This window comes from Pundamilia nyererei, unplaced genomic scaffold (genome assembly GCF_000239375.1).
Source record: "Pundamilia nyererei isolate P.nyererei 1_Seehausen unplaced genomic scaffold, PunNye1.0 scaffold00352, whole genome shotgun sequence".
Taxonomy (NCBI): domain Eukaryota; kingdom Metazoa; phylum Chordata; class Actinopteri; order Cichliformes; family Cichlidae; genus Pundamilia; species Pundamilia nyererei.
The window spans coordinates 107,254-119,853 of NW_005187753.1; the positions used below are offsets into that span (position 1 = coordinate 107,254).

The following is a 12,600-nucleotide window of genomic DNA, read 5'->3' on the forward strand; positions in this document are numbered from 1 at the left end:
TTGCCTAATAATTATGCACACCTGATATAGGGTGTTGATGTCATTAGACCACACCCCTTCTCATTACAGAGATGCACATCACCTAATATGCTTAATTGGTGGTAGGCTTTCGAGCCTATACAGCTTGGAGTAGGACAACATGCATGAAGAGGATGATGTGGACAAAATACTCATTTGCCTAATAATTCTGAACTCTCACTCCCGTCACTCCAGTGAATTTCCAGAATCTCCAGCTGGTACTGCTGGTTCCATAAACAAGTAAAGGAAGATGACAGTAGGAGTACTGAGATTCCAGAGTGTTGGACGAAGTCAGTTGCAAGAGCAATAGTAATGCCACCATCTGTTTCCTGCAAAGGGTTTGAACAACCTCTTTGCCATTTCTGATACACAACTCGCACATCTTCTAGGTTGCTGGTTTTAAAAAAAGGTTTTATGAGTGTTTTTTGATGTGTGTGTGTGTGTGTGTGTGTGTGTGTGTGTATGTGTGTGTGTGTGTGTGTGTGTGTGTGTGTCTTTTCAGGGCATGCCTAAATGTGGAACACTCCAGCTGTCACATGTGGGAAAGCCAGACCCTATCAGACCCAAGAAAAACTGAAACCTAAGGACGACATGACATCAACGAACTGAGTAAATTAATATTTATGGTCGTGGTCCACATTACCATACACTATGCCTCAAAGCCAAACTAATGGATTCTGAAATAGTAATTCCTTCATCCAGGTCTGAATATTTTCAGACTAATTATTTATTTGAAAAATATTTCTGCATTTGAAATAAAGTTACTGCTGCATAAATATTTTACTCGAGGAAAAGATTTATTTATCTCAAAAAGGAATTAAATAATTCTCCAAACCAGTTCTCATGATGCTGGATTTTACTGGAGGTATTTTTGTAGAACACAGACACTGTAAAGGAAAACTCATAAGATGAAAAATATATGTACAGTATACAAATCGAATCATTTACAGTGATACATTTCAAGCCTGTGAAGTCAACTTTAGTCAGCTCTGAATTCACTAAACTCCAACGTACTCCTCCTTAAACTAACTAAATTCAAAAGATTTTTCTTGCATTTCTGTTTGTGTACTGCAAATGTAACCTTTTCCTCAAATTGTCAAACGAATGTCTAAACTAGAGACAGCCCAACAGATTGAGCTAAGTGGAAAGTACAAAACGTGCTGAAATGTGTGTGTGTATGGTTGGGAGAACCAGTAAAAAAGGATAGTTGTCACTTTAATTCTGAATGAAAAAAGCTGGATTATGTATTGTATTGTTTCCCATACTTGTGCTCAGGTGTTTATTCCATAGTAGGAGGGAAGGTTTGTTTACCAGTTTCCATCGTCCTTTTATTGCAGAAACAGGGAGAGACGACAATAGATTTGCCATTTAGAGACATTTCTAACAGTCTGCTAAATGGTAAGTTGAGAGGTACTTTTCTACTCAATTTTGAGCACTCAAAATGCTTTCTCACCACAAGTCTCACTCATCCAATCACACTGTGATGATTCGCTCAGGTGTTTGCTCTCTGTCAGCTACGTCTCTCTTCTGATATGAAAGGGTTTTTTGTCAGTCCCTTCCCCTGAAAGACATTCATACAGATCTTTGATCTATATGCAAGCACGTCTATCTAACATTCACATCGAGGGCAACTGAGGATACTTTGACACAAGGACAACGGATCGATTCACCAGCCTTCCAGTTGGTAGACATCCATCCCTTTTTTATGACTGTAACATCTGTAACATTTCTATAATAATTAAAACTGAAGGCTACGACCAAGCAAATAGTAAGCAAATCTAAAGGTTTTTCAATCACAGAGTGTTCTTAGTTTTTAACACATTACTTATGCATTTTGGCTTAGGTTTTGTTAAATAAATAATGATACTCTGAAATCACACTTTTGACCTAAACAGACCCCCCCCCCACACACACACACACACTTATACACAGCATAATACAGCTGTACTTACACCTAACCTGTAAAATAGCAATTCTGTACATTAATATTAGCCTGTAAATTTGCAATTTTTATACATATATCAACATATACACCTTTATCTTTGTTGTACATAATTTCACTACATATGAACATTAAATCAAATATGAATATACTTTCTGTCATGTCTTTAGTTTAGTTTATGCTATTTTACTTCAACAGGATTTATCGTTGTCTCAATCACATGAATATCCACTCTAATATGATTTCTTTTCAACTCGGTTACACACAAATATTTTTTCTCGCTTTTTCTCTTTACAGAAATAACACAACTCTGTGTTTGTCAGTCCTGGTATTCTCAATTTTCCTTCTTACACACTCTCACAGCTTCCAAGGCCATCTTTGCACAAATAAGTCACTCCATATGGAATCTCAGTGAGAGACGTGTTAGTAGAATCATTTCATAGTTTTTATTTTCTTATTTGTTATATTGGTTAAACTTATACCTGATTACATTCTGATTGTTATTAAGAATTAAAAAAGATTAACTATTAGCAAAATCACTTATAAATTATGATTCTGTGTTTAACAATTACAACATACTTAATACCACTTCTCTCATATAGGTAAACTCTATTTTTAGCACTCTGTATCACTTTTAACATATAAGACTCGATATTAAACCCTTTTACGCTTTTACTTTCTCTCTGATGTAATGAGAGGTAAACCAGGGGAACTTTAATCTCTTTTAGTCCCACCTCTCTTGACACCCCCTCCTCTGTCCTATTCAGCTCGGCAGGGCACTGTCTGCATTGCACACAATGAACGTTGTAGAAAAGAGCAGAACACAAGACGTACACCCTAGATGTCTTCTTCGGCGTCAATGATGTTGTTAACCCATTAACGCTTATAACCAGTTCCCACCAACAGGTTTTTGCTTATTTTTAAACTGCCATAACTCTTGAACAGTTTGCACAATCTGAAGAATTCTAAATTTCCGAAAACAGCAACTCTGCTCCCTTCAGTGATATTAAAGTTATTATCGGAGTCAGTCATCTCAAGCACCGGGTCACAGCAGTGAAGGCAACGGTTGAGAGCAAGTGAGTAAGTACGACAGAGTTATGCTAAAATGGCAATGTTTTCATGTGTTTTGCCATGCTTTTTCTATATTTTTATTGTCATGGTCACGTCAGTCAGACCAGTGACTAACTCAACAAGTCAAGACACTGGCTCGGATTGTGGCCTAACTGGTGGCAATCATGTGTCAGGAGCAGGCAATGGTGCATCACTGACAGTTGGACTAGCTGCAGGACCAGTCCAAGCACCAGACAAGGATGTTGAAGAGTCTGGTTGCTAGGGCTGGTTTCTCACTGGCATTACTGCCAGGATCGGAGGGAGCAGTGGAAGATGTCGGTCTGATGAGGAGGTGTGTGCATGGGGACATACACAAATATCCCACAGTACTGCTAAAGATTAAATACAGGTGCACACAGAGTCAAGATGGTGGTTAGGTCACATCTGACGCATCCCTTCATTCTGGGAACAGATTGGCTGGAATGTGCAGATGTGTTCACAACCCACAGGAAGGTGGAGTGTTTGTACTACAGTCAGGTAACGTGAGGTTGTCTGAAGCTGACTCTGGGGAGGAGGAGACAGCATCTTCTTGGGAGGCCCCGCCTACTCCAATAATTTACTCCACATAGCGCTGACCAACCTGCATTTTGTGTTGATTAGAGGCAGACTGTATCGAGTGAGTTGTGAAACTTGCATGGAAGAGAAATGCAGCCAGCTGTTGGTCACAAAGAGCTGCAGAGAAATTATTTTCAAGATAGCTTATCATAACCTCATGGCAGGGAAATATGACAAAACTCTGGAACAGCTCATGGCCCATTTTTATTGGCCAGGCATCAGGGAGAATGTGGGAACCAGGCGGCTATCCCAGAAGTGCCTTTGGAAAATACCTTGCATGGAGGTCTCATCTGAGCATATTGGCATTGGATTTCATTGAGCCACTTCACCGGAATGCACGAGAATATCAATTCAATTCAATTCAATTCAATTTTATTTATATCACTTTGTATTAGTGGTGAATTATGCAGTGTAATATCCTGAAGCAGTGCCACTGTGCACCATTTCCACAAAGACTGACCAGGGCACTTTGTCCTAGTCTGAGGCAACATAGGCAGCTTCTAATGATTTAATGGACTTGTAATTTTTTCTTCCAATTCTAATAAAGGTATTCTTTCTTTATTTTTCTTATGTGAACAGCAATATATTATTTTCTGCCACATTACTACATTTCCTGCTTCCTAAAGAGGCCACTATTTTTTAAGTAAATTGCCTACTCCCTTTAGAAAATAATAATGAAATCTTATTCTTTACATAAGGATTTATTTAACTTCCCATTCCTAATTAGTGGTGTCACTTTCTTTGTCAGAGAGAAAGACACTGGTGCATGACCACTGCTACTAATAGAATGAATCTGTGATGAATGTCTGACGGTATGGGATATCGATCATAATGGGGCTACAAACTAAAAGTCTACGCAAGAATAGTAGTGTACAGGTGAAAAAAAGTTTTAATCCTTACGAGTGGGGTGATGTGAACACTAAGCATTGGATAAACGAAAATCCTTCATGTACTTTTTAAGAATTTCTGTAGAAGTAGTGTAGTGTAAATATTCTAATCTCAGATTATTGGGCAGTTCAAGCACATTCAGAGTTCAGGTGGGGAACTGTGTAGTTTACATTATCTTACACAGTGTTGCCCTGGTGACAATCTGTTGTACAGCTAAAATAAAGTACCTTTTGTCTGTATATATACATTTGATTACAGAATGAATGAAAAACGTTGCACTTAAATTACTTTAAGCCGGTTCATTTCAAGATGCACTAACATCATCACTATGCATATAAAACTATTTGTTTATTCTTGCTGCTCTTCATCTGTGAACAGAGCCAGGGTGGGCATGATGGGCTCAACATTATATCACAATATTTCAAGAAAAATTGTGATAGTGACTTCAGTTTGTTTCGTTATTTTCTTCTTCTTTTTTGTTTTATTTGTTGCTCCTCCTGACATTATGGAGCACAACTAGCAAGTTCGACCAAGTTGAGCCATTGGTTTACGTTTGGGTTGCAGATCAGCATCTCGTCCTTCGTAGCTGGAGGAGATGCAACTGCATTTTTTATCTCATGTGTGTGAAACACTCATCTTTCCACCTTTAGCAAGAACAGTTTTCATATTTTGCAAAGTATTGTGATTTGCTGGAGCTGTTTGAAGTAGCTAAATTTTAGATGCTAAAAACACAACGATGTAGTAATTTGACATTTGATGTAAAATTTACATTGGTGTTACTGCAAGCGATATGATAGGGCACAGCCATAGAACAGTCTAGTGAGGCACATCTCATAAGAACTCATTCACACATTCCTTCTTACCTTTGCAGACTGTACCATTCGCCACAGCCTCGTATCCAGCTTTACACATACAGCGACCAATAGGTACCATCCACTCCCCATCCCCATTACAGTACAGCTTGATGGGTACATCCACCTCCTCCCCATTAGGAACACACACTCCTCTGGCTGCCACAAGAGAGGTGCTCTCTGCTCCTGACAGTGTCTCAGGGAAAACCGCTCCATTCTGGATTATATGGGGACATTTCCTGTAGAAGACTCGGACAGCAATGAGTGACATGCAGGCACCGTAATCCTGGAAAGCAAGATAGAAGCCATTGTGGGAAACAGGTCCAAAGCTTCGAACTTCACTGTTGATCTTCATGATGCGGCCACCGAGATCGACCTGAGAGAAGCTCTCGTCAGCTGCAATAGTGTCCACTTTCACCCATGGGTTTTCCATCCAGGGTGGGTATAATTTAGTGGCCTTATCCAAGTCAGTCTCAAAAAAATAGAGGTTGAAGGTCTCCTTGCAGGAGCCAGGGACATTGGGTATGGAACTACAGTCCCGTACTGAAAATTTCATCTGGACATGGATACGCTGAGCACCACGGCGACGGATGTATTTGGTCCGGACCCAGTTGTTTTGGCTGCTATTAAAGATATTGCACACCTGGTATGTTCGGATGGTGTTCATATTTTCATCGTATCCACTAACTTCTTCCCACTAGAAGAGAGCCAAGAAACAGAGCTACTGATAAAGTGACAAACTTTCAAACACTAAAACATTGAAGGCAACTTGGAACAATCCAAAAGCAGAAGAAGCTAGTGGAGTCAGCCAGTACTGCTGATACCAACACAGATACTTTTAACCCACAAAGGCAGCTTATAGAGGGGAGAGCAGTCACTTACAAGTCATTCATCAGAAGTTTGCAACCCATTTTAATCACCACTAAATCCCTGTGATTTTTATTTTCCATAATAAGTAGTTAATAGAGTAAAACACACTTTTGTGCTTTTCGTATATTTTGAAACTGGGATTTTTGGAGATCTGGAAATCAAATGCCCCATCTCTATGGCACATTGGGTCAACTTCTATTGTTTAAGTTTGGTTAAATAACATAGATGTGACAGTCAGCAGATAAAGGTTCAGATATTTTTCACAGGGCATGTTTGAGATATATTTTTTCATTTGCAGAAAAAAATTAATTATTAAATGCAATTGAGTATCAGCTACATACTGAGTTTGGAGGACAGAAACAAAGTATTGATCCAGCCATGTTAGCATTGATCCGATACCAATACCAGCATGCTATCAATATTTGGATGTAGCAAGCAAGGTGACTTAAATTAACTTAAATTATTGACTTAAAAAACTGACTTAAATTCTACAACTTTTAAAGCTTGGTTTGGAATTTTTTGGACAGTGAAAAAGTATTTCCCCCCTTCCTGATCTCATACTTTTCATATTCTTCACACTTAAAACTTTCATGTCATCAAACATCAAATATATTTAATAAAGATGCAGTTTTAAAGATTGTGCAGTAATGATGGTATCACTGGATACCAGCACAAGAATATTAATCTACTTTACTGATAAACATGAAGTATTACTTCTACACAGTGTGCTGAATTTGATTCTTCAGAAAGCTGATTCTGGACCAATGGCATATGTTTGACCTCCAGTTTAAAGTATAAAATTAAAAAAAGGTTAGACCCACGTAAGTGGGCTACCATGTGCATATTTTCCAGGTGCTGTCATTTAATGGTGTTTTTTGTTTATTTTCATGACTGTTTACATTGTAGATTCTCACAGAAGGCATCAAAACTATGAATAAACACAAAACTATGAATAAACATATGAAATTATTTAGTAAACAAAAAAGTGTGAAACAACTCAAAACATGTTTTATATTTTAGATTCTTCCAAACAGCCCCTTTGGCTTTGATTCCTGCTTTGCACACTCTTGGCATTTTCTCCATGAGCTTCATGAGGTTGTCACCTGAAGTGGTTTTCCAACAGTCTTGAAGGAGTTCCCAGAGATGCTGAGCACTTGTTGGTCCTTTTGTCTTGACCATAAAGGCCTGATTCACACGATCTGCTCTGAACAGCTGATGTAGAGATGTGTCTGCTACTGGAATCTGAGGTGCTGTGAACTTGTGATTTCTGAGGCTGGTGACTCTTGGTCTTCCTTTCCTGGGGTGGTCCTCATGTAAGACAGTTTCGGTGTAGCACTTCTAGTGAGAAGAAATGCAGTTTTTGCGACAGCACTTGGGGACACAATCAAAGTTTTAGCAGTTTTCTGGACTGACTGACCTTCAGTTCTTGAAGTAATGATGGACTGGTGTTTCTCTTTAGCAGTGTTGGGGAGTAACAGAATACATGTACCGCCGTTACGTATTTAAAATACAAAATATGAGTAACTGTATTCCGTTACAGTTACCGTTTAAAAAGGTGGTATTTAGAATACAGTTACTTTGTTGAAATAAATGGATTACACTGCGGTACTTTCCTGTTTCATATTGTGGCGGGTCAGGACTGTTTGGGTTTTGTTTGACAGCTACATTCTGATGTTCCAGGCGGCAGCGTTACAGTTGCCATGGTTACAGGGCGACGCTCTCTCTCTCTCTGCGACTGTGTGCTTCCTGGGTGAGAGAGCGCCTTTTCGTTGTTGTTGTTGTTGTGCTAAGCTAACAGGCAGAATGCTACAAGCATAGCTCTAAAGAATGTAGCATCATGGGCAGTGTAGTCCGTGCTGCAGGGAGAATGGACTGCCATACACGTTATGGGTCTGTGAGCGCGAGGAGGGAGAAAAAGGGGAGTGGAAAGGTACGAGTTGTCATTGAGGAAAAACGGGAGCTGGAAGCATGTAAATATAATAATAACCACTTCAGCCAAGAAGAGTGCCTGACGAGCCCAGTTGTAAGTAAGCTATTAAGACTCGACTGTACACCGTGTTCGTGTTTTCCTCCGAAACAATAAGTTCCGTTGGAGCAGCCTTTCAACGCCTCTCTCTGTCTTTCGCAATAAAAGTTGACCCAGACAACAAAGTAAAGCTATTTTTCGGCTAGGAGCCGACAGGGACCCCGTATTAGTCAGAGGTCCCTTTACTACAGTTCGGAGTCGCGGACCTTCAGTAATAGTAATAAATCACAGCAATAGTACATTCACGTTGTTGTAAAAAGCATGATAATATAGTAAGTAATCCAAAGTATTCAGAATACGTTACTGTCATTGAGTAACGTAACGGAATACGTTACAGAATACATTTTGGGGCATGCATTCTGTATTCTGTAATGGAATACATTTTAAAAGTAACCTTCCCAACACTGCTCTTTAGTTAGCTGATTGGTTCTTGCCATAATATGAATTCTAACAGTTGTCAAATAGGGCTGTCAGCTGTGTACCAATCTGACTGCTGCACAACACAACTGATGGTCCCAACCCCATTAAGAAGGCAATAAATGAACCCTGACAGGCACACCTGTGAAGTGAAACCATTCAGGTGACTACAGCATGAAGCTCACTGAGAGAAGGCCGAGGGTATGCAGTGCTGTCAACAAAGCAATGGGCGGCTACTTTGAGGAATCTGTGATATAAAACACATTTAGAGTTATTTACCAGTTTTTCTTTGCTACATAATTTTATATATCTTGCTTCATATATTTGATGTCTTCAGTTTGCCTCCACATTGTAGAAAGTAGTAAAAATAAAGAAAAACCATTAAATGACAAGGTGTGTCCAAACTTTTGACTGCTTATCTACACTGTGTACATTGTTCCTAGTGTGTTGATTTTTCTACTCACCCCTTGAGATGGGTAGGTGGTCCAGCCCAGTTCTGCTGTTGCTGTTGTTGAATCCATTAGTACCTCTGGAGATAATCAAAAACCAAAAAGCCTGGCGTTAGAATTAGAATTAAGTTACACTGCAATAAAATACTGTGTGTGTTGAGCTCTGTTCACACTGGAAATGATTTGTAGTGATGTAGTGAGCAACATTCAGTGACTTCAAATGACAAACAGTAAAATAACTGAAGTGGATGGCCTACGAGATAAAGAACAACCAGTGAGACACAGAGCACTAATGACTGATATATATTCTGGTAGTTTAATACATCAGAGGTTTAAACCAGAGCCTGGAATGTCACCTAGTGATCAGACGTTAGCTTTAGACCAGTGTGAAACAACCAAAGTACTTCCAAAGTACTTTCCCTGTGTTCCACATTACTCATTTTGTTCCTCTTGTCTCCGTGTTCCATGTATCCGCTCTGTCTCCCAAGTCAGTCATGCCCCCATGTCAGTTTCTCCCACAATCTCAGTATTAAGCTCGTGTGTCTTCGTTCTCCGTATTTGTCTTGCTTACTGTTTTATTTTTATCATCCCGTGTCCTGTGTTAGTGTTACAGTTTTGCTTCCTCCCTGTCTTGTTATGTCAGATTAGGTCCAGTTGTGTTTCTCTCCTGTCCTCTCTCGTTACTGTTTGTGTATATATTGTATTAGTTTCCCTTTGTTTGTTGTTGGATCATCTGTTTGTCATACGTCAAGCTCAGTTATCCCACATTTAACTGTCTTTGTCCATATTTATGTTTTATGTCTCAGCTCATCACGTTTTCAGGTTTTAGTTGTTTTACCATTTTTTTAGATTAGTCTTTATTTCCCTTTTGTTTTCTTTTCTTTGCACTGTGTTTAGCCGTCAATAATGTAATAAGGAGCATTATAATAAAATGCCAGAGGATCGAAAGAATAACACAAAAGGTACATGGACTATTATAAACAAACAAACCAAAGCTAATTACCCAGACTTTTTCAGAGAAAAAATATGGTTATTACAAATAGGAATGAAGTGGTTAACAGATAATGATAACAGGTAATGATTTCGTTGTCAGTGTGGGTCCAAAACTGGCAAAGGAAATTAAAAAAATACCCTGCTTGAGGAGAACAGTGTGGGTGAGGACTGTGACCAGAAAATCCTAATTCAATCCAACTGGAAGTTGTAGAAGAAAGTTAATAATTATTTATTATTAACTAGAAATAGTTAATAAATGTAAAAACAAATTTCAACAGATAGCGATGACCAGTGTTGGGCAAGTTACTTTGAAAAAGTAATTAATTATAGTTACTAGTTACTTCTTCAAAAAAAGTAACTGAGTTAGTAACTGAGTTACACGATTCCAAAAGTAATTAATTACTTGAAAAGTAACTGTTGCGTTACTTTAAAAAAATATTTAACCCTCTGGGGGTCCAGGGTATAATTGTCTATAGACAGATGTATGTGTATGTGTTTGTATGCATGACCATTTTGGTTACAAAATTGTAGTTAAATTTAGGGACAGGACCCGATAAGCCACTGCTTCTTCCTTTGATACACCTTCTGTTTTTGCTTTATGGATCCATTTGCTGGAAATTTCTTATGCTTTCCATTTCCTGTGTTTGTTTTGTTGAAATTTTAATTGTTCGAAAGAAAAGAAAAAGAAAGAAAAGAAGAATAAGTCTTGTATTTGTCCAGCGTCAGATTAAAATGTAAGCACCCAGTGTTGCATTCAAATGTCCCATTTTCTGGCTGCTCGCTTTCTATTAGTATCAATAGTGATTAATGAGAAGTTGGGAAGAAGCGGCAAGCCAGGTGTCACAGCCGCCGCTAAATAGGAAGAATAGACGCCGAGCGCTGACCTGCAACCAATTCCCACAGACTCAGCCAAGAAGGGTGGAGAAGAGTAAAAGCCCCTTTTCCGTTAGTAGAGCATCGGATCGACTCGCCACAACTCAACTCAGATCAACAGGTTTTCCATTATAATGGAGTACGACCTAATATGTGTGGTCGTCTTTATAGCAAAGTGACGAGCATCCTGTTACGTAATTAGTATGGGACTAGGGATGGGTACCGGTACCCGGTGCCCTTAAGGCATAAACGGTAGTAACCAGACCGAAAAGCAGCACACATTTCAGTGCTTTATTTCTGTGCTTTTTTTCCTGAGATGTCATACACTTTGGATTCCAGCCAATCATTTTACCTTTGCGAGCATAGTAGGCGGGTCCAGGTACATACGTTCTTTTAGAGCAGAGCTACAGATTAAAAATGCCCAAAGCGAAGCGGTCAAAGTCTGGCTGTACTTCACAGCAAAATATGCAAACTCAGCAGCCTGCAACAAGTGCTTTAAGGTGATACTGTGCTATACACCTGGCGACGTATAGCATTTTGTCAAAAGCTGAGAAATGCGCCGTATTTGATAGCTTGCTCTGAGACCTCACACCGGGCAAATCTACTGCGGGTGGGTTGCCTGTTATCTGAGGCGTTAGCATCATTCCCCAAAAACCCAAAGAGTAGAGTCCTGGCCCCTAGCCCTGCCAGTGTAGCAGAAATGATGATGGATGATGATGGCAGCAGCAGCAGAGAAAAGATTAGACTACATCCATAGTGGCTCTTTGAATTTGCCATTGTATCTCCTGCTTGAATCAAATTGTCTCAGTCTGACAGCCTCTTTTATAACTTGCAAACCTTCTTTTAAAATTAGAGAGAAAGAAGTCACAATTTAACATGTCTGTTAATTGTGAAGAGCAGTGCTGCAATAGAGCATTTAAATCCAGGCTAGCATGGGCTGGAGCTACTGATGGGAGATGGAGACAGGGGAAATGGGGACATCATGGGTTTGTGAGGGTGGGGGTGCATTAGTATATGTTGCCCTCATTTCGTGACTAGACACTCACTATGGCAGCTCAGTCTCAGCAGCTTGAATGCAACTAAGTGACTACAATATGCTGGAACTACTGCATATTCAATCTAGTTACATCCTGTTTAAATTAGAACGAATTGTTTTCTCTGAGATGTATAATCTCTGTGAATTACTCTTATTAATGGCAAATTTTTGTTTTACTAAACCCTTGTTTTGATGCACCTTCTTAACATTTATTGTAGAATGCACTGTCTTTCTGTACAATAATGGCTCTCTGCCTTTCCACTGTCTCCATCTGTCACTGCAATCCTGCAATACATATATAGAGAGATCTCTTGTTCTGCCTCTGCTTCATGAATCAGTGAAAAGTAGGGCAAAGAGGAGGAGAGAGTGGGCCAACTAAGGCCAGCAAAAATAATCCTTGTAGGCTTCACAACGCTCTACATGTCATGCTGGATTAAACCCACAGGGATACCTCAATAAAATTCACTAAAATTCACTTTGCTCCCAGCACTGCCTGCCATGCTGCTTACCAGCTTTCATACTCATCTGTCTTCATATCCAAATTCCTAATTTCTGGGAAATATATATATATA

General features: G+C 39.3%; 1 protein-coding gene across 2 annotated transcripts in view; it reads right to left on the bottom strand.

The window, feature by feature from the left end:
* The window catches only part of LOC102201399 (ephrin type-B receptor 2-like), a 102,772-nt gene that overhangs the window by 63,967 nt on the left and 26,205 nt on the right, over positions 1-12,600 (bottom strand). For both annotated transcript variants that reach the window (XM_013915718.1, XM_005752297.2), the window contains exons 2-3: positions 9,142-9,206; positions 5,377-6,061 (exon numbers count right to left, since the gene is read on the bottom strand). In XM_013915718.1, the coding sequence (XP_013771172.1) occupies positions 5,377-6,061; positions 9,142-9,206 (750 nt within the window). The remainder of the gene's footprint in view (positions 1-5,376; positions 6,062-9,141; positions 9,207-12,600) is intronic.